General features: G+C 41.1%; 1 protein-coding gene across 1 annotated transcript in view; it reads left to right on the top strand.

Annotated features, from left to right (window-relative positions):
- The first annotated feature begins 5,334 nt into the window (after positions 1-5,334).
- The window catches only part of arnt2 (aryl hydrocarbon receptor nuclear translocator 2), a 172,954-nt gene continuing 154,545 nt past the window's right edge, over positions 5,335-23,743 (top strand). The window contains exon 1 of the mRNA XM_088004065.1: positions 5,335-6,065. Within this exon, the coding sequence (XP_087860191.1) occupies positions 6,035-6,065 (31 nt within the window). The 5' untranslated portion in view covers positions 5,335-6,034. The remainder of the gene's footprint in view (positions 6,066-23,743) is intronic.

Raw genomic sequence — 23,743 nt, 5'->3', positions numbered from 1 at the left:
TAAAGAAAGCTCGACATGGACTCAGACAAACAGGGACAGAACCTAAGGTAATAAACCTAACTAGAAACACTATAAAGGACTGAAAAAGAAAGCAATAAGACAATTCTAATTACACTAAATACCTCAAATAATATCAAAAGGACCACGAAGGGTTAATGTAGTATACTGAGTTAGTTCCTCATTTAAGTTTAGTTTGATTACCCCCCCAGACCACTAGAGGGAGCAGTGGGAAGCTAGAAGGAGAGTTTTAGCAAGTAAAACTAGGGCAGAAGAAGCTAGTGCCTGTAGTGTGTTAAGTTGTGTTCAAGACCGAATAAACAAGTTAAAGACAACTGCTGAGAGTGACTCTACTTCTTGGAAGTGAAGATATCACATATTGGCGACGAGGATACTGGCTAGAAACGGGAAGCACCTGATTCACAACAGAGGAAGGAACGGACGCACGTTGTCGTGCGGATACACACGAGGCGGAGAGATTACCAAAGGAGGTGATTAGCGAGGCCGCAATGAGCGCGACATTCGGCACTCTGTCAGCATTTGATGCTAAAGAACAAACTTGGGAAGAATACTGTGAGATTCTTGATCAGTTTTTTGAAGCAAATGACATTGATGATAGTGATAAGCAGAGGGCTATACTTATTAGTGTGGTGGGACCAGCCACGTATAAGCTAATGAGAAACCTCGTGAGCCCGGACAAGCCCAGCTCTAAAACGTACAGTCAGTTGGTTACAAGGCTGAAAGAGCACTTTAATCCAAAACCAAGTGAGATTGTGCAAAGATTCAAGTTTGACTCTCGTTCCCGTCAACCTGCTGAGTCCGTTAGTGCATATGTAGCAGAGCTCAGACGCCTGGCTCAAGATTGTAACTTTGGTACTACGCTGGAACGGCGACTGAGAGATTGTCTAGTGTGCGGGATTGATAACGATAGGATTCAAAGACGTCTGCTGTCGGAGAGTGACCTGACATTTGAAAAAGCATTTCAGATAGCTGTAGCCGAAGAAGCTGCAAACAGGAACGTTTCAGACTTGCAACAGTCAGCGGCGTGTCACAGCATGGTGGCGGAGGGAAAAGAAAAGAGAGCAGATTGGAAAAATAGAGAGAGTGAGTGTTACCGATGTCATGGCAAACGCCACAGTGCTGTCGAATGTAGGTTTAAAGACGCCAAATGTCACATTTGTGGGAAAATAGGACATATTGCCAGGGCATGCAGGTCCAAAAATAAAAAGAAAGATGAGACCAGTCTTAAGGAAAGAGGAGCACGTCAAGGCGGGCGCCAAGGACGGTCACACAAATCACACAAGGTATGTGAAAAACAAGATGATGACAATAGTTCAGATCAAGATGAAGAAGCATTCACTGACATGTTTGTCAACGGAAACGTCTATCCAGAAAGTTGAGCCCTTCGCAGTAAAAGTGGAAGTTAACAGAAAAGAAGTGAAGTTTGAAATTGACACAGGATGCAGTGTCAGTCTTATGAATGAAAACCACTTTTTGGAGTTGTGGCATAAAGACAGTCGACCACAGATTAAAGAAAGTAAACTCTCTTAAATTATACAGTGGAGAGAAAATTACAGTGGTTGGTGTAGCTCAGGTTGAAGTGAGCTATGCAAACCAGAAGAAAACGCTGCCCGTAGTGGTAGTGAAGGGAACTGGACCAAATCTGCTAGGCAGAGGATGGCTGGAAGAATTGAAACTCAAGTGGGATGAGATTAGACACGTGAAAACAGAGGCACAAGGATTACAGGAAGTTCTCTTGAGACATGAAGAGGTTTATAAAGAAGAATTGGGAATGTTAAGAGCATGCAACCATCCGTGTATCTGCAGACGCCCATCCTAAATTTTACAAACCCCGTTCAGTCCCATATGCCATGAGGTCTAAGGTGGAAGAGGAGTTAGAACGACTTTTAAAGGAGGGTATCATAACCCCAGTGAAGTATGCAGATTGGGCCGCGCCCATTGTGCCCGTTCTGAAGCCGGATGGCTGTGTCAGAATTTGTGGTGATTATAAATTAACAGTAAACAATGCTTCATCACTGGAACAATACCCAATTCCCCACGTTGAAGACCTTTTCAATGCACTAACAGAAGGCAAACAGTTTACCAAGCTCGACCTAAGTCATGCATATCAGCAGATAGTTATGGATGAGGACTCCAAGAAATACCTGACGATAAACACACACCGTGGCCTTTTCACTTATAACAGACTACCATTTGGAGTGTCATCAGCCCCAGCTATTTTCCAAAGAACAATGGAAAGCTTGTTGCAAGGTCTCCCAAATGTAGTAGTTTACTTGGATGACATACTGCTAACTGGAAGTGACACCAGAGGACACCTGAAAACGCTGGATGAAGTTCTCAAACGACTAAAAACCACTAAAACCCCCGGACTGCGACTGCACAGGAGTAAATGTGCATTCTTACAGGATCAGGTGGAATACCTGGGTCAGAGAATTGATGCGGAAGGTTTGCACCCAGTACAAAGCAAAGTGAGAGCCATTGAGGAAGCTCCACCTCCCACCACAGTGACTGAACTAAAAGCTTTTTTGGGCCTCCTAAACTACTACAACAAGTTTCTTCCTAACCTTGCTACACGCTTAGCACCATTACATCATCTGCTGAGGAAAGGAGTTCCATGGCGTTGGAATAAAGAACAGCAGGAAGCATTCAGCTTAGCTAAACAGCTGCTGAAATCAGCCAAAGTACTGTGTCATTACTCAGCAGACAGAGACCTGGTGCTTGCATGTGACGCCTCACCATACGGAGTGGGAGCCGTGCTGTCACATGTGATGGAAGATGGGAGTGAGCGACCTTTAGGGTTCATGTCAAGGACATTAACGCCAGCGGAAAAGCGTTACTCACAGCTCGACAAGGAGGGGTTAGCCATCATATTCGGGATCAAACGATTTCACAAGTACATCTTTGGTCGGAAATTCACAATCAACACTGACCACAAACCTCTGATCTCCCTTTTTAATGAAACGAAACCAGTGCCACAGATGGGATCGCCAAGAGTGCAAAGGTGGTCTACCCTGTTGAGAGCATATGAGTACAACATTGTATACAAACCAGGTAAAGTTCATGCTAACGCTGATGCATTGAATCGTCTGCCACTGCCACAGACTGATGAGGAGGAAGACTCAGGACAAGTCTTCATGCTGGATGTGATGGATAATCCACCCATCACCACATCCCAAGTACAACAATGGACAGCTAAAGACCAAATTCTGTCACAAGTGCTGTCATGGTGTTTAAAAGGTTGGCCCAACAAAGTGGACACTCAGTTCAAGGCCTACAGTCAGAGAAGGTTAGAGCCAGGGATGGATGCTGAAATAGAGAAGGAAGTACAATCCTGCCGCACATGTCAGGAAAATAGGAAGGCTCCAGCTGCTGCACCCCTGCACCCTTGGGAGTGGCCAGAGACACCCTGGAGTAGACTACATGTGCCGGCCCTCTCTCAGGCAAGATGTTTCTTGTGGTAGATGCACATTCGAAATGGATTGATGTGTATCCCACAAACAGTGCAACAAGTCAAGTTACCATAGAGAAACTCAGACAGTGTTTCAGCACACATGGCCTACCCCAGATGATAGTTTCAGACAACGGCACATGCTTCACAAGTCAAGAGTTTGAAATGTTCTTGAAACAGAATGGAATACAGCATGTTACATCTGCACCTTTCCACCCAGCATCAAATGGCCTGGCTGAAAGGGCTGTACAGACATTCAAACAAGGCCTGAAGAAAACTAATGGGGACACTTTGGAAACAAGGTTGGCAAGATTCCTGTTTAACTACAGAATCACACCACAATGTACCACAGGCTTGTCACCTGCTGAACTGCTGATGTCACGGAGATTGCGTTCTACGCTGGATCTCCTGCTGCCGGACATCAAGGCGAAAGTACGTAAGAAGCAAGCAAAACAGAAGGAATATCATGACACCCACAGCAAGTGGAGAAGCTTTTCTCCCGGCGATGATGTGTACATCCGTAACTACAGTCATGGACCGAAGTGGGTGCCTGCCATCATTTTAGGTAGCACAGGTCCAGTGTCTTATACTGTGCAGATGGGAGATGGACGTGTCATGCGGCGTCATGTTGATCAAATCAAGAAACGACATGTGATGCAGAGGGGGATGGATTGGGCTGGAGCACAGTGTGCTCTTCAGTTTCCAGATGAAGTAGTGGCACTCGGGCCGATGGACTCGGTGGCTCCATCTTCAGGAGGAAGGGCATTCGTGGAGCCTGCTGAAACAGCTCAGGTTCATTTTCCTGCAGTGGATGTGCCAGACGTGGACATCGGACAGAGAACAGATCCACCACCAGTACTACGCCGCTCAGAACGTCAAAGGAAGACTCCTCCTTATCTGAGTGACTTTTTGTACAAGTAGTGAGTTCCTTAAGTAAGAGTGTTCTCTGGACTCGCTAGTTTGTTCACCTTCCACGTTTAATATATATATAGAGTTCTGATATTACTGTCGTCAGAACCATTGGAATGTTAGTTCTTGTTAAGTTTACTAACTTAGTTGACTCTTAAAGGGGGAGGGATGTAGTATACTGAGTTAGTTCCTCATTTAAGTTTAGTTGGATTACCCCCCCAGACCACTAGAGGGAGCAGTGGGAAGCTAGAAGGAGAGTTTTAGCAAGTAAGACTAGGGCAGAAGAAGCTAGTGCCTGTAGTGTGTTAAGTTGTGTTCCAGACCGAATAAACAAGTTAAAGACAACTGCTGAGAGTGACTCTACTTCTTGGAAGTGAAGATATACCAGTTAAACTAAAATGAACTAAAATATAAAGCTAAATAAAATGAAAAACAAAACCAACCCAAAACCCAGATTCTTGACAATTTCTCTGAATCTGAGTAAACAATTTTAACTGCAAAGTATATTTGCTCCACAAATTTGCCCTAACTGTACAAACTTTTATTGTTACTTTGTTAAAGTGATAATAAAAGTTACAAATTTTACATTTATTTGAATTTACATTCTTCTATTTGCCTGTCACTTTGCTGATGGTGCACCCAAATTTTCCAACTCACAAGTTATTTTTTATTTTATTCTCGTGCATCCTCTGCCTCTACAGTCATGAGATGATAAGGATAGACAAAGTGCAGGATACAAATGTATCATATTCTGATCTGAAGTCTATTAGTTTCCTGAGTTTTAATAAAACTCCCAAAAACTGTCTATACCTCAAAAATATTTATTCATTATGCCAGTTTTTAGTTGATTTTGGTCAAAGAAGTCATTCCAACATTTGATGGAGCAGAGCAGTAAAACACATACAGTTAGGATTGAAGCTTTGATTCTCTCCACAAGAACATTATAATTTTTCTTCTAATTTTCATAAAGAACAAACATACGATTTTCTTTCCATCTGACATTTTTTTAAAATGGCACAATTTAAGTTAAGAATTCTTTCTCTTCTGCTTGACAGTTTTTTAAAGAGAAAAACTTGTAGATACTCCAGAACTGCTACATCTCCTGCTAAATAACTTATTTTCAGCCTGCGATATTACTTTAGACTGAAACGTCTTTTTCGTAAACTATAGTCATTCAGTTTTACTCTGAAATGATGGCTGGTGTGTAGGTGACCTACAATTCAGCTCAGTAGCGGTGATATTGGAAGAAGGAAGGAAGCACGTTGAGTCTAAATATTTTAGCAGAAACTAGTAAACAAATAATCAATTTCTAACATTTTAATAAGGAGTTGTACATAACTGCACTGTTTAACATTCAGTTATTAATGCAACCCTAAAGTCTCGCGGTGTTACGATTCAGACATCTTGCATTTTAATAAGTCTAGTCTTTGAGATATTGCTGTTATAGCAACATTCACGCTGTTCTTATTTCCCACAAAGAAGCGTTTGTTGAAGGATCGAATCATTTTCCTCCGCATCAACGCGGGTGAAGTGGGAGGCTGGAAGAAGCTTCGCGTGCCAGTTCCACGGAGTGCAGACGGTTTCTAGCGGGGGGATTCTCGCGCCGTATTGTGCGTCATCTCCATCGCTTTGACATATTTTTATCCACGCAGTGACAACATGGCGACTCCCGCTGCTGTGAACCCGTCCGGTAAGTACTTTTCTGGGTGTGTGGATGAATGTGAGCGGGGAGGGAGAAGCTGGAAAGGGGCTCCGACACCGACAGGCCGCTGCAGCTCCAGCCAGCATCCATCCCCTTCCCCCACTCAGCTCATGGTTACACCGTTACCATTCTTCAGTGCTTCGAACCGTGGAAAACAGATGGGTAGTTGTGACTTTCTGGATGCTTTGTAGTTGTATTCGTGATCTTGATTGCTTCAGAAAACCGGAGACAGAGTGTGTATGCGTGTGCTTGCGTGCGTTCGTGTGTTCATTTGGGCCATACAAAAGCTCAGCGTATCGCTCTCCACAATCATTGTCCTTCCCACAGTCTGCAGAGAGTTCCATGGACGCATGTCTGCTTCATTGTTGATCCAACATGAGGAGCCGAATGAGATGCAGAAATGTTCTTTAAGCAGCAGCAAGTCTGGAATTATTCCACAGCTACTGGAACAGTTACCAGGGGCAATTCTACTTAACACGGTTAGCAACTGACAAGGACTCCTGACCAAGACAATTATTAAAAGCTGTTTAATCTTATGCATTCATTCACAACCACATTTAGCAACAACTGAACTACCAATAACGCCTTTTGAGCTGTTATCTATCCTCCACATGAACTGGTGTGAAACTAAGGCGAGTACATTTCTCAAGCATATAATAGTATTCCAAGAAAATCATCACAGATTTAATAACCAAATGTGAGATGAACCAAATGACTGGTCCATGGTGAGGGTGGAAGGAGCACATGAGGCGTGGATAAGGCACCTTATTTGTTAGTTGCTCCAGGATGAGCTTTTGTTGTTGCTTAGTCATCTTGAATAAGATAATCAACTGTAGGATAAATTGTTGGTTGGCCACAATCACGTAGTTTATGTGACCAATTACTTTTTATTTTACAAAACCAACTATAAAGCCTGAAGGGATAATAAATAGACTCAATAAATATATACAAATATGAACAATGAATAGAGATCTGTTTATAACATCAGTTTATGTCAAACCAAAGTGTAATCTGCAGCTGTGCAGTATAGCCCATCTGCGTTGAATGGTTTCAGTAATAATTATGATTTGGTTTATATGGAGGACCAAAACTGACATAAGAAATAAAAGCATAAATATACATTTAGTTTTTCCTTGTCCTTACACATTAGTTTCCGTCAAGAAATTTATTTATTTTTTTCATTTCCCTTAAAGATGCATTTTCCGTCAATAAATGTATATATTTTCTTTTTCATTTCCCCTAAACATGCGTTTTTGTCAAGAAAAGTAAATATTTTGTTTTGTCTTTTCCTTACACAAGCCCTCATTCTTTTGTCATTGCCTCCTCTCCTGTTTTTACTTTTCCGTGTGCATCTTTATGTTAATGAGGAGAGCTACCTTCTATGTCCAGCTCCTCTACTAGCTCCTTTACTATTGGCCAATAGAGCTTTGGAACCAACGTCACTGCGTCAGACGTCGAGGGGCGTTTACGTTTTGCGCAGTCGCTCAGTACCATCTTTACAGGCCACAGTCCAAAACAAACTATATCCTGGTGATTTTATTGTGTTACTGACTGCATTGAATTTAGTTTCGAGTTATATATTGGATATTCCAATATCCGCAGAGCAAGCAGCGTTTAGCTCCAAGTTGATCCGATTTATGTACACTAATTTCGGCCAGCTGTTCTCGAGCTCCCTCCTCAGCGTTCGGAGGTTCACTTAGGGACTGTCAAATTTCCGAACCAAACACTCCTGTCAAACAAATGTTAATAAATGCCTTGCCTTGTGACCAACTGATACAAAAAAGTGGTAATTCATGCTTTTACATTACACACACAACCCTCTATTAAAATGTCAAGTCACATTCAATATTTTAAATAATTTTAATATTAAATAATATAATGTTTTCTTCAATAGCTTCCATATTGTGTACCACATTGACTAGAAATGAGTGTGTAATTGTTGTACTAAACTGTATATAGGAGGCACATGCATTTGTATTCCATTTTAACTAAATTTTTATTTTTACCTATTTTTTTTAGTTTAAATTTAGTATTTCTCTTCAATAGCTTCTAGGTCATGTGACCTATTGAGTCAAAATCGGTGTGAAATTGTTTTACCCGTCTGTACAGATAAGGTACACTAATTTTTATTCAGTGTGACCCTTTTTATTCACTGTCGATACATAGCTCTACATCACCGTGTCACCAGGTGACTCTGAACCCCTCCAGTAACTGAATAGATTATTAAAACAGATAAATGTGCCAAAACTTTCTACAGCTGAACAGAAACAAAACTGAAGTTATCTTTGGACCTGAAGAAGAACAATCTACAGATATAAATCTAGAGTTGTATATCTATAACTAGTGATGGCCCCTGACCTGAACCTTCAGAGCCAGATAAAGACAGTCACAAAGTTCTTCTATCACCTGAAGAACATCTCCAGAATTAGAGGACTTATGTTTCAGCGAGATCTAGAGAAACTCATCCATGCAATTTATCTTTAGTCGCATTGAGAAAGCTAAACAAATAACCTGAAAAATAATTTAAGCCTTCGAACTGGCGGTGTAAGATGCTGGTTCTGTTCTCGTTGTTGAACCACTGCTACGCGGTGTGTTTCTGGAGCAGAAACATACGGAGCTCTGTTTCTACTCCACCTGCAGTGAATTCACACCAAACCTCTGCTTAAAGTTGCAGCACTTAACTTAAAAAAAAGAAAAGATTTTAGATATGCATTAAAACTTTCGCTGTCCTAACACAAGACAGATAATCTCTGAAAAAATAATCGATCTCCTCTGCCTCCTCCTGTGTTCTGCAGAAAAGCTCGGTCAGAAACAGCCAATCAGAACCAGCATTCATCAGCTAGGCATGCTATCCTGAAGGATTGTTTATTTTGATGCAGCCTGTGTTTGACTTTGAGTGAATGTTTCCTTTTTGACTTGACATTATTTTATATAGGCAGATTTACTTGACTAATATATAATTTATGGTAGTGAGAGCCTTACTATTAAATATTATTTTACTGATTGCAGGTTTTTCTGTTGTCCTTTTGACTGAATAGCTGTTGTATTGCACCTACAAGTATTTTGCATGTTTTATGCCTAAATTAGATTAATTTATTGCCAGGTCATTTTTTAATTTTGCCAGATCACTTAGTATCATTTATACATAAAGCAAAAAAATTAACAGTCAATCCAGGTGATCAGCAAAGATCGGTGATCGGGAGCCTCATTGGTGATCGGTATCAGAATTGGCAGCAAAAAACCTGATTGGAGCATCCCTATTAATATTGTAAGTGTTGATGGATTAAAATTTAGGTTTCCATCCATTCGTTTTCTAATACGGTTTATCGCAAAGGTGCTGGTGCCTACCTCCAGCGGTCACATATTTAGGTTTATATTTTACATATTTCATACATTATTTGCACTGTTTTTAACTGGATTTTCTTGCATTGTACATGTGTAAAATGTCAAATAAATTCTAAGTTCTACTAAATTCTGCTATGTTGTTATTAGATGAGCTTGAAGGAAGTAAAAATGAGGTGGAATTGCCATTTAACCAATTCCAACTTTGAGCTTTGTAAATCGGTTAAATTAGTTAGTAAATTAGTTAGTACTTTAAAAACATGTTCACATTTTTTAATATTCATACCAAGCAACATTTTGATTCATTGTAAAAGAGTGTAGATTAATACTTTATATAAAATTAAGGAACCAAGAACTTCCCTTTGTTTGAGCCACAATGTATTCACAATCTGGGGGGTTAAAGACGTCCAAATCGTGTACCTAGCCATTCGTAAATTGGACATGTACCTCCACTGACTTGTGATTCTTGAAATGATTTGGAGTGTAAGCACCGACACCACAAACCAGGTACGCAAATTTATCTGGGAATGTCAGTGGAGGCAGGGTAATCAGGGTCTCTGCTCCAATTTTTTATTTCAAACAGGTCAATATTTCCAGTTTTAGCTATTTTTCTCATGTACTGTTTTTTGGTATCTATCGCTTGTTGCTATATAGCCCACTTTGTTTTGAATTGCTTTTCAGCATTATGGAAGAGGATACAGTGGTAACACAATAAAGACATAGGTGGCCCGTCATGCTTTACTAGGCCCCCTGCCAGGCTAGTTGCTTGTTTTTGTTTTTAGGAAAATAATAATAAAATAGCGTCTTTTTTTGTTTTTGTTTTTAATTAAGCCGGATTGCAAGCTTCTCTGTTGCTCTAGGTTTATAGAAAATACCTTTACACTTCATGCACTTAAATCCGACAGAGCGGACCAATCACCAGCTAAAACCTCTGTGCGTTACCTTGCGTGCTGTTGCTGCTTTATTTCTTTAGTTTACCTCAGCAGGGATCGCTCCCACCTCCTTTCACTCAAACTGGACACAGGGTGACATGTATGGATATTTACATCAACCCCCGGTGATGAATTATGTCTCTTTGCAGAACTCTGCATCGAGGTAAGAGTTTATAACCCACCGTGTTAGCTCTGGTTGAGCAGCTCTATATGAACTGCAGGGAAAACCTGCTTTCAGTTTCAGAGGTGCGTGTTGAGGGAGTGATGAGATTGATTCATCTTCGTAAATAAAGAATTATGCGGCTTTTACATCTCAACACGCTGCCCAGCATGTGGCTCTGTTTTCCCGGTAAATGCAGGTTCAACCCAATGAGGAGCTTACGCACTCATTGCACTCATTACTCACTCTCCTCGTAGTGACGCACCGTGCTGGTTTTACATAATTTTATTATTATTTCTTCTTATTATTATTATTATTTTTCAGGTTACACCAAGCATCAAACCATACCAAATGCTTTGTCCACTTAGTCAGCCAGAGTTATTGCTTGTGGCCGCGCGGAGATCTGAAAAACTCGTCTCACAAACTTAAGCAACCAAAACAGTTTCTGTGATGCTTATTAAGAACTCAGGGGACTCAAAATGGAAGAGCTATTTAAGACACATTAGCAGCATTAAATTAAATATCCTGTTTGTTGCGCATCTCTGTGCACAATGCAGCGAATTTAACTTATCATGCAGGGTCGGTCCAAGCCTGTATGAGGCCTTGATCAGAATTTGACTTAGGGGCCCTGCTTGCTGCTAAAAACATCAGCAACTAGCTTCTGTGTTAGATTTTGTGAAATCTGGGAGAAGGGGAGTAGTTTCATTGGCCAACCTAAAAAGCAATCAAAAATAATTGCAGTTTACTAACAGTGGTGGCTCCAGAAATGTTTTTCTGCAGGTACTAAGGGAGAGCTAAGCATTTTACTGAGGGTGCTATTACGGATCTTTTTTTTCCCTATAGTTATCAACACACACACATCAGTATTATTTTAATCAGACTGATTTGCATTTATTTGATTTTTAGACGTCAGCAAGAAGCCTTGAGCCAATAGCCAGATTACTTCCAGATAATTTTACATTGTTTAGGTTAAAACAGTATTTATGACAAAGGGGATACTGTAGTATTGACTCTTTGCAACTACGTCACTTAATCATTTGAATCGCCATGATGTACATCGGAAGTGAGAATAGGGAGTATTGAACTGAGCAGCTAAAGTTGTTTTTCCAAGTTGTTTTTATCAGTTTATTCCTGGTTTCTACTTGCTGGAATCGAGCTAATTTGTCTGTGAACATAGCACACCTGGTTGGGGCTCATATGCAGCGATATTTACTGAAGCCTGAAACAGGTAGTTTAGAAACCGATCCATACTTCTTCCTTCCTGACCTGTTGATCAAATTACCGACTTTTTGCCTGAATTCACACTACATGATTTGTCACTATGTCATATCAGCGTTTCCCCTTAAACCGGAGCACCTTAAAAATGTACAGAAGATGAGACGCTAATAATTTTTTTCCATACATGTAGGCTACATGACGCCGTGGCATTGTTTCCATGGTTACTGATGGTTAGACGCTACCTTCTCCATGCGATACCTTTCTAACCATACTTACCGTATTTTCCACACTATAAGGCGCACCTAAAAACTTTCAATTTCTTCAAAAGTTGACAGTGCGCCTTATAATCTGGTGCGCCTTATATATGGAACAATATTGAGCCACAACAGGTCTAGCAACTACGGTAAGCAGCCGTCGACTTCATTTTCGCCCGTAGAAGAAGAAGCGCGCGGTGCATGCTGGGATAGTTGTCAGAACGCTGGTTTGTTAATAAAGTTTGACTGACCTATCTACCACCGACCGTCTAGAATCAGGTCGTCTGCAGGTCATTTAGCACCACGTTCTCCACGAACATGCTGTGCACAAACCGAGAAGGGTGACCATCGTCCGCCCACGACCCGGCCCAGTCCCGGAAAGCTCTCTCGCCGACCACTGGAGTCGGACTGTTTTGTTGACATTTTTTATGTCAACAAAGTGGCTTTAGACATTCATCCGGGGTGCTTTGACTAGGGTCAAAGCACCCCGTACTGTATAGGACCAGCCCCTATACAGTTCAAGCTGGGGGGGGGGCGCGGGAGAAGAGAGACAGAGACTGCGGCGGCAGCGTGTCGGTTGGTCTGTGTTACCCAGAAAGCAGTTGGGCACAATATAGCAACACCAACACCGTGAGTGAAACAATGGTACGGGTGGCAACCATAACTGTAGTGTCTATTCTATGAGCCTTATAATCCGGTGCCCCTTACAGTTCGGAAAATACGAGACTTATAAAGTATATGAACGTTAATCTTCTTACCTTGTATGAAGTGTTCGCTGCAAATCCGTGGTTACACCAAGCTGCCAGTCATCATGATTGATGGCTAGCTATCCATTGCCGCATCTTTCCTCGTTAAAATAAAATGACAAGCTTGGTTTTGGCCTTTGTTTGTTTGTGCGACTGCACAGCACCTTGTGACCATTTTACTGCAAAATCAACTAAATAAAAGCGATATTAGGCTACCACATGTACTTATTTTGACAGGCTTTATACAGGAGAGCATAGATTTGAACATCCATCATGGTGGAGACAGTGATGTCACATGCAAAGGGTCATATTGTAATATTTGTTTTTTATTTTATTTTTTAAAATTTACTTGTGTTTATTTAATTGCCTAATTAACCGCTACAGGGCTTGATTTGACTATCACTATAATGATAAAATGATCAAAAATTTTATGCTTACTACCGGTTACCTTCGTGCTGACTAGAGATGTGCCGATCAGGTTTTTTCCTTCCGATTCTGATCACCCATGAGGGCCGATCACGGCCGATCACAGATACTGATCACATAATTATTATTTTTTAAATTATAACCACTACCGGTTACATTATGTGGAAAAAGGAACCATGAATTCACCTTAATTTAGACAAACACTTGTTTTTAATAACTTTTTCTCAAGAATAAACAAAACAGGCATTGTGCAAATTGTTCGGTAATACTATCTTTAACAGACTGAAAACATATGAAGGCTCTGAAGAGGCTAAATAATGCAAAGAGTCAAAATAAAACCTCTCAACATTGCCAAAAAATTCAATTATAAAACTTAACATTCAAAGGCAAATACAGGTTCCATTACAATAAACAATCCTGACTTACTGAATGAAAACTTCCTGATAGCATGGCGGCTAGCTGATTACTGCTAGTTCTGAGTGGCTGTTTCTGACTGAGCGGAGTAATTATGCAGATCAGGGAGGAGGCAGAGGAGATAGATTACTTTTTCAGAGATTATTTGTCTCATGTTAGGACAGCGAAAGTTTTAATACGTATGTAAAATTTATTTTTTTTAAGTTATATACTGCAGCTTTAAACAGAGGTTTGGTGTGAGAGTTCACTACCAGGTGGAGCAGAAGCGGCGCTCCGTCTGTGAAATATTACTACCTGTTGCGTAGCAGTGGTTCAACAGCGAGAGCAGAACCAGCGTCTTAGATCAGCCAACGATCTAAGATTGTCCTAAGGGAAAAATGGGGGCAAAAAATCATGTAGTGCGAACTATTGCATTAGGTAGATGGACGTGCCCATCTTCTCTATTTAAATCTAGTGATTACTGAAGGGCAATATAGTATACAGACTTCATAATATGCACTCTTTTGGATGAATGCAGTATATATTTCCACTTTGGCTTTATGTTGTTTAGTTTTTATTAAAGTACGTTTTTTGTTAATGGAGACAGAGAATCCATTTTATTTTTATTTTTGGTTGTTTTGTTTTAGTTTATCAGTTCCAGTATTATGTGTTCTTTTGAAAATAAAGTGCATCTATCTATGGCAGGAAATCACATGCATTATTACATCATTGCCATTAAATCAGTGTCAAAAGTCTTGAAACAATATTTTCGTTTATTGCAATAATTTTTTAGACAATTAATCGCTCAGCAAAATTTATCGTGACAGGCCAAGCACTGCTTTACCTGCTATCTGATCACTCCATATGTCTTTTTTACTGCAGTGAGCCTCGATAAAGCCAATCTCCGTCAAGTATGGCATTGTTTTTATGCCATATTAGATTCGTCGTGTTGATGCATTTTGACGTGCTTCACCCCACATGCTTCAATTTTCCGCCGCAACACGCAAACTTCCCCATTCACTCAGAGCGTTATAGTTCCACACTACATCGCTTAGGATTTGTTGCTGCGCGTTTGCGCAGTGTGAAGGAAAGAGGAGACCAGCTGTACAGGCAGGCTGCGAAATGCGAAGCAGGTCATCAGTTTGTGTGATCGGCAACAAGAGATCGTGATCGGTGATCACCGATCACAGATCATACACTTTTTCACGGAAATCGGCCGATTATGATCGGTGGCCGATCGATTGGCACACCTCTAGTGCTGACTAACATATGGTATAGTTTGCTATGATAAACACTGTCAATATCATTGAAGTCAGTTCATTTAGATAAGGGACGTACACTTTCTGAGAAATTGCGACCGCTGATTGATCAGTTGCTGACAAATACCTTGGAATGATTGGGGGAGGATTGTTCCACGTGTCATGTTGGTGTAGAGCTTTCGAACCCACATGCAGAACACACTCCGGAGACAGAAATTGAATTAAAAGGTTTATTATACAATGAGCAAGTGACAGTGTTTGGTCCAGACGGCCGTCAGACTGGAGCTCAGGATTTCTACACAGGACAGAGATGGTGAGTTCAGGGTAACTGGGATTTTGCAGAACGGAGCGGTAAGTTTGCTAGCTTCCTTGTTTGGAGGATCTGGACCGGGAGGGGGCTTCTGAGGATCCAGGGCTTGTCAGTGGAGCGGTGGAATGAGCGCAGAAGCGGCGTTGGCGGGCGGACAGGTAAGACTTGGAGCTTAGAGGGTCCTTTCTCGGAGGTAAGCTGCCAACTTGATAATCCAGGAGAGGTCTGCAACGGAGATGATTTGGAGGACTCGGGCATCTAATGGGTAACACCCACAATGTCTCGAGGAGCGGTTTCAGAAAGCCAAGCTTCTTGGCTACACCAGGAAATCCCAGGGCATCACAGGGGAACACCTGAGATTACAGAGACACGGGGAGATCAGAATACAGGAACAGATCTTGGTTAGAGGTTGAGCACTAGGTCGAGCCTGTACTAACACTCTTGCAGAGATGTGTCGGCAGCCTCCTCCAATTATACTCCTCCAGATGACGGAATATGTCTCAGGTGTGCAGAACAGCAGACACTAACACAAGCCCTCAGGTGGAAAAACACTAACAAAACCTCTGGATCCCAACAGTATCCCCCCCTCAATGACCGCCACCTGGCGATCCAAACGAGCATGAAGGAAGGGAGGAACGAAAATCAGAAAGTAAGGAAGTGTCCAAAATAAAAGAACCAGGGACCCACCACTGATCCTCCGGGCCGTAGCCCTCCCAGTCGACCAGGTACTGGCAACCTCGGCCCCGTCGACGTGATCTGGGAAACGTGGATACTAGGGCTGAAACGATTCCTCGAATGATTCGAGTACCTCGATTACTAAAATTCCTCGAGGAAAATTTACCTGCCTCGAAGCTTCGTTAATTTATGTTTTATTAGTTAGCGCACCGTGTTCCGGCCGGGACTTCATTTGCGTTGCGCGGAGCTCTCACTTCCGCCTCTGAGTTGTTGACAAAAGCTAAGTCTCAGCGGCATAAAGTCCAATCTTCAAGACTGGCCTGTGGGGATTTTATTGATTGATGATAATGCCCGACTTTTTATCGTTTTTGGGGAACCAATAAGCATCCTTAAAATGACTGGGGGATGCCTGGAGTACGGCAGCATTTCTCCTCCGGGGCTGCTGGTTGAAAGCGAACGGCGGGAAGAGCGCTGAGGTGAGCGGATAGCCTGAACAGGGCGGGCGGCTGAGTAGCTGATGCTTACCGTGTAAATGTAGCTTTACCGACGAACCGCACAATACATTTCATATCCCGGTCTGAAGAAACGGGTGGCGGAGCGCATCGTACATGGCTGGTAGATGAGTTTCTGAGTGTGACCAGTGAAGGTGTCGTAAATATCCCGTATTGCTTCCCCCCGTGTTTGTCCCCCGGTCTAACGGTTCGTCAGTCCGCTGGTCTATTTCCTCCCCTCCACCCCATCTTACGTTCGTTCATTCGCCCTCTCCTCCCACTCCAGGCGGCATTTCCCGTATTTTCAAACCCAAAGCGTGACAGGTTAGGTGGCAAGGTGAGTTTAATTAATCTATTAAACTCACTGAAGATGAATACATAAACTAAAAGCTGGATTGTAGAAATTTTTATAAGCATATTTGTGAGCCTGCCTCTTTGTTATTAAATTCAATATAATTTCAGATTTTTCTATAACTTTTCTTCTGGTTAACTTAGAAAGTGAGCTATTATTGTTACAGGTTAGTTTTCTAAACTACAAAAAAGCAACTGTTAGGGATGCTCAAATATGAAAAATTGGACTGATATTGATATCTGATAGTAACACCGGTATTATGCCAGATTTACCAATATTTCATTTTATATATTTTTTTATCCGATTACTCGATTAATCGTAAGAATAATCGATAGATTACTCGATTACTAAAATATTCGTTTACAACAGCCCTAGTGGATACGGAGGGAGGAAGGCAGATAAAGACGGACAGCAGAGGGACTGATGACGGATTCGATTTTATAAGGGCCAATGAATCGTGGGGATAACCTTTTGGACATGGACTTTAATGGAATGTCCTTAGTGGACAGCCAACCCTGTTGTCCGGGCATGTTATCAGCAGGACGATGTCTCGTGGCCCCTACCGTGATATGAAAGTATAATATTACTGCGGCCCACAGGGTGAGCAGACCTCTGAAGGAAGTCCCGCCCGCTGTTCCTTGTCATGGCTGACATTCGGTGCTAGGCTAAGCTACACTGACTTCATTCACACTACGCTTGTAACAGTGCGGCGGATGATGGAAAAGTCCGGTACCAGTTGCCCTTCCCTGCAGTTTCGAGCTGGATATTTTCGAAACTAACTTCACTGTAGTGAAGTTAGTTTCACTGTAGTGAAGTTAGTTTCGAGTTGGTTATTGGATTTTCCAATATCCACCAAGCAAGCAGCGTTTAGCTCCAGGTTGATCCGATTTATGAACGCTAATTTTGGCCAGCCGTTCTCTAGCTCCCTCCTCAAGCGCTTGGAGGTTCACTTCACTGCAGTCGGCAACACAATAAAAAACCACTGGGATAAAGTTTGTTTTGGACTGTGGCCTGCAAAGATGGCACCGAGCGACTGCACCTAAACGCCCCACAACGTCTGACGCAGTGATGTTGGTTCCAAAGCTCTATTGGCCAATAGTAGACATAGAAGGCAGCTCTCCTCATTAACATAATGATGCAGCAGAAAAACAGCAAACGGAAAATACAGCAAGCAGAAACAGAGCAAGCAGAAATACAGCGAGCAGAAAAGGGAGAACCAAAAAAAGACAAAGCAAAATATCAATTTTTCTTGACACAAACACGTTTAGAGGAAATAAAAAAGAAAATATATACATTACTGGATGGAAATTTATATGTAAGGAAAAGGAAAAACTAAATATATATTTATGCTTTTATTTCTTATTATGTCGGTTTTGGCCCTCCATACAGTTCATGTATTGGAGAAATAATTAAATGTTGGTGACATTTTCTCTCTTGCTCTTGATGAAGGCGGACGCTTCTTTCCTCTGTTCCCTCCCTGCCCATGCCTGCCCTGCTTGCTCTATTTTCGTCCTGTCTTTTTCTATATTTTTGGAGCCTTTCTTTGCATATCATCCAAATCTACAAAGTATGGATCTGGTCAACCGATCTCTCAATGCAATTGATCAAAATTTTGACGAGAAATCTGTGTAACGCTAATTAAGGCTAGGCGCCTGACTACGGCCAAATATAATAATAGGCAGTCAGAAAGGTTCGGCTGTGGAGCCCGTGTGTGTGAATAAAACACCATTAGACAGAAAGTAAGTTCAAGTTATTGTATTCAAGTTTATATTTTTGCATATATTTAGGAAGGTATTCAATAATAATATTTATAATAATAGTGATTTTCTATGAATATAACCAAAAGACACAACAAGAAAAAACAAAACAACAACAAAACAATAAACCCTGATGACACCCAAGAGTTCTTTTTCTATTTTAAATCTGTTCTTGAATCCAGGGTGATTAATAGTCCATCAGTCAATAATCCGACTGTTTTTAGTCTATGATCCAAGGCAATAGGTCCACAATGCATAAAGTAGTTTGGTTCAGTTAAGTCCTACTGCAAAGCTGCGGTGATCCGGTAGCTCGCCATCCTGGGTTGAAACAAAAACCTGACCTAAAGAAGGTCATAAATAAAAATGAAAACAAATTAGCATTCACATTTAAACAGGGTTAAACTGTTATCCAAAATAACTAAACATTCAATAATAAACAAAATAGTTATATTCCATAGAATATTTCTCAGGAATCATTCAAATTAATTTCAAGTTAAGCATCACATTAATGTTACATATCCAAATAAAGTTACAGATCAAGGTTACAGATCAAATTAAAGTGCACTTTCAAGTTGTATCTAAGTTTAATTGACATTAGAGTCAATTAAACTTAATCGACTTCAGTATTGTTTCAATAAACAATTCATTATTTTTCTTTTTTTTTTGTTGCGCAACTCCAAAGAAATTAACCAATTCCAGAGTTCTATAGGCCGTCAACAAAATCAATGAAAAGTAACTAAAACTATCCTAAAAGGATGAATTTACAAAAATCAAAGGGCCTATTTAATATTTTGAGGATATATCATCTATCTGGCCACAAAATTAACAAAAAGAGAATGACCTTTTAATCAATGAGACCATTTTTCAATCACTAATACATAGATTGAGTGGGCGTGTCGCCACCACATTTCTATTTTAAAAAATATCAAAGTACGTAAAACAAGCGACTCACCGTCGAGCGGTTGCCAGAAAACACCGCTCGCTATTAACATTAGCTGTGTTAATAGGGCTCGATCCAGCCACGGTGACAGCAGCAACAGCAATTGAGGAGATCCGAATTCACCTGTGATCCGGAACTTAGTGTGTCGTCAGTTTGACCCGCCAAAATAAAATATGGGTTGATTATTTTGTGCAGGTTACATCTGGGCACAGGAGAGTCCTCTTGTCCTGCTGGGACACACCCGGTGGGATTCACCCTGGATTTATTCATGATAACAGGATTTCGCTGTTTGGAGCTTGTGGATTCCTGGATTATCGACAAATTTGTGACATACTTGGCCGAACTAGCGAACACTCAGACTGTTGGTGTGAACAGAGACGAGGACTCTAAAACTCACTAACGAGTTGGAATCGATCTTGGAGAAGTTGCTAGTTTCGGCTCATTGGAATGACCAAACTAATTTGGATGATTGGGAACTAAGATGTATCGGAGAGACTTTAGACACGATTGAAATTCATAATCTTCCCGACCTAAGACATTCTGTTTATGAATTGGCTTTCCCTGTGTGGCCTTGGAATGGCTGCATATCTCTAATCTCCTTGAAGATATGTAAACACAATGCTCTTCCCTCCTCACCCCCTCCTGTTTCCATGGAGCTGTGGAGCTGAACGCTCTTAAGGAAATATCTCGATAACAAACACGTCTATCGGACTATGCCAGGGGCCACAACCACCTGGCTTCATGACCCTTTGGCGTCCCCGCCTTCACTCATGTCTTTTTTTTTTTGCCCCTTTGTTTTGTCTGAATATCTGAATGTTGCCATCTGCCCTAATGTGTCCTTTCCTCTTTTCCTTTGGTTTGTTATTTTGTTTGTATTTCCTTTTAACTTGTGTAAAGTACTTTGAATGCCTTGTTGTTGAAAATGTTCTATATGAATAAAATTACCTTACATTTCAGGATATTTTTTAAATGTTTTTTGTGGAATCCTTTATGCAGCCCAGCCTCACCCAGACTCTGCCTCCAGCGGCCCCCGGGTAAATTGAGTTTCAGACCTCTGATCTAAACGGATGGTTAATCTTATCAGATCCTCCAGGGTCTTAGAGTCGTCTAATGTACCTAACTCATCTTTTATTGAATCATTCAGAGTGTGAAAATAGGCGCTCTTTACTGCCGTTTGATCCCAGCCCGAAGCAGCAACTTTAATGTGAAAATCGCTAGCAAACTCTGCAACAGTCTTTCTACCTTGTCGGATCTTTAATAATTCTCGGGAATCAGCTGTTTTATCGGTGTCTTGGTTGAACGCTCTTTTAAAATCCTTCAAAAATTCATCAAATGAATAGCCATAATCAAACGGGGTGGAAAATATAGCCTCCATCCACTCAAGCGCTTTGCCAGACAAATGAGACACAATGAAAGAAATCTTTCTCCCATCATGGGTGAAACTCTGAGGGGAATGGTTGAAAATTATAGAGCATTGAAACAGAAATCCTCTACACTTACATCTCCAGAAAACCTTTCAGGTAGAGATGGATAGAAATCAGAAACTGCAGAGTGGACTGTATTTTCTGACCTGGAAGCTGAGGGTGGATCCGGAGTGGGAGCAGGAACTGGATCTGAAGCAGGAGCCTGTGGATTGGACCTTTTGCAAATAATTAGCTTTTTCCTCAAGATGACGGTTTGTCTCAGCTTGACGATTGTTTAGCTCCTGTAAAGCAAGATTGCGATTCTGAATGAGAGAGTACTGTTGTTCAAGTGCTGGGTTCGGTTGTTGGCCAGTGTTCTGTCATGTTGGTGTCAAGCTTGCTAACCCACATGCAGAACACACTCCGGAGACAGATAATGAATTAAAAGTTTTATTATACAATGAGTAAGTGACAGTGTAGGGGTTTGGTCCGGACGGTCACCAGACTGGAGCTCAGGATTTCTACGGAGGGACAGGGTTCAGGGCAACTGTGATTTTGCAGAACGGAGCGGTAAGTTTGCTTTCTTCCTTGTTTGGAGGATATGGACTGGGAGTGGGCTTCTGAGGATCCGGGACTTGTCAGTGGAGCGCAGGGGCGGCGTTGGAGAACGGACAGGTAAGACATGGAGCTTAGAGGGTCCTTTCTCGGAGGTAAGCTGCCAACTTGATGATCCAGGAGAGGTTTGCAACAGAGATGGTTCAGAGAACTCGGGCATCTAATGGGTAACACCCATGACGTCTCGAGGAGCGGTTTCAGAAAACCAAGCTTCTTGGTTACACCAGAAGCTTGGTTGTGGTGTAGGTAATGCCAGGGCATCACAGGGGAACACTTGAGATTACAGAGACACAGGGGAGATCAGAATACAGGAACAGATCTTGGTTAGAGGTTGAGCACTAGGTCGAGCCTGTACTAACACTCTTGCAGAGATGTGTCGGCAGCCTTCTCCAATTATACTCCTCCAGATGACGGAATAGGTCTCAGGTGTGCAGAACAGCAGATGTTGACACACCCCCTCAGGTGGAATAACCTCGGGCGCCCTCTGGTGGAAAAACATTGACAAAACCTCCGTATCCCAACACCACGTCTGCATGTGGGCAGAGCCGGCATCATGTCAATTGTTTCCTGGAAGTAATAATAGGCAGAGAAGTTAAAATCCTCTTGTGGGATTTTTTTTTAACCCAGTATATAATAATTTATTTTTATTTTGTGTCTTTTGATGAAAATGCTGCAACAACTACATAAGTAATGTTAAATCAGATGAAAAAAAAAATCTAATATTTTAGATAAGTGCTATAACTTTTCCAGGGGGAGCTATAGTGCCTCCCTGGCGCCGCCACTGTTAAATAATTATTAACCAATTTGTATTTGTGAACAAACAGAGCTCAAACTCAAAGATTAAACTCATAGAATCAGATTTTAGCTATGGTAACAAAACAACCTAACTATGAAGATTGTTTTCTGAACTTTTACAAATTAAACTTGCTAGCTCCTTAAAATCTTACATTTAAATGTTAAAAATTTTAATTCTTTGAATTTATGTATCCTGAAACCATTTAAAATCAAATTTAGCAGCATTGATAATCTTAATAAATAAATATTACATTTATATATCTGTGGTCTGTGTTAAAATATTAGCATTTATGGGGCCCCTGAAGCTCTGGGGGTCCTTATGAAGCCGCTGACTTAATTTGGATTAACAGTAGTGCAAATAATCAATATTCATTTTAATTAAATTATTTGTTTTTAAGACTAGTTGTGGGTTTAAATAGCATTTCACTGGCGATGTTTTCCGTATTATATAATTACCCAGTAATATTTGTACATTTCCTGTCTACTTAATATGTTTTTGGCGGTACACCAAAAACATGGTGGACCGCCGGTGGACTTCCTCGGTGCCCTGACCACCGGGCTTAGCAAATTTTTTGGGGGAAGCCCTGGTTGCTGACCATGTCCGTACTTTTATGACCACAGTGTACCCATCTTCTGATGGCTTCTTCCGGCAGGATAACGTGCCATGTCACAAAGCGTGAATCATCTCAGACTTGTTTCCTGAACACAACGAGTTCACTATACTCAAATGGCCTCCACAGTCACCAGATCTCAATACAAGAGAGTACCTTTGGGTGGTGGAACGGGAGATTCACATCATGAATGTGCAGCCGACAAAACTGCAGCAACTGCGTGATGTTATCATATCAATATGGATCAGACTCTGAGGAATTTTTCCAGTACCTTTTTGAATCTATGCCAGGAAGGATTAAGGCAATTCTGAAGGCAAAAGGGGGTCCAACCCTATACTAGGGTTTGGATCCTCCTGGTAGCCCAACCCCCTAGTATCCTTGCTATCACTTTATTAGGTAGGAAGTTATACCTAATAAAGTGGACGGTGAGTGTGTATATACAGTCATATGAAAATATGAAAATATCTCTAAATATTTGAGTATAGCAACAGCTATTTCAGTTTGATATATCTAATAACTGATGGACACAGTAATATTTCAATATTGAAATGAGTTTTATTGGACTAAAAGAAAATGTGCAGTACGCATTAAAACAAAATTTGACAGGTGAAAAAATTTGGGTACCCCTTATTTTATTGATTTGAATACCCTTAATTACTTTTCACTGACTTACTGAAACACAAAATTGGTTTGGTAACTTCATAAAAATTTGAACTTCATAGCCAGGTGTAGCCAATCATGAGAAAATGTGGCCCATTGCAAGTTGTTCTCCTATTTGAATCTACTCTGAAGGCAGGGCATCATGGGCACCTCAAAACAACTCTCAAATGATCTGAAAACAAAGATGTAAAACATAGTTGTTTAGGGGAAGGATAAACAACTATGTTTATCCTTGTCTTAGAGATTTAAACTGTCAGTTTCCATTGTGAAGAACATAACAAGGAAATGGAAGACCACAGGGACAGTTCTTGTTAAGCCCAGAAGTGG

The sequence above is a fragment of the Poecilia mexicana genome, unplaced genomic scaffold (genome assembly GCF_051168715.1).
Source record: "Poecilia mexicana isolate PSO_F unplaced genomic scaffold, ASM5116871v1 scaffold_3, whole genome shotgun sequence".
Taxonomy (NCBI): domain Eukaryota; kingdom Metazoa; phylum Chordata; class Actinopteri; order Cyprinodontiformes; family Poeciliidae; genus Poecilia; species Poecilia mexicana.
Note: the sequence above shows the minus strand (reverse complement) of the source record. Positions and strands in the feature narration are given on the sequence as shown.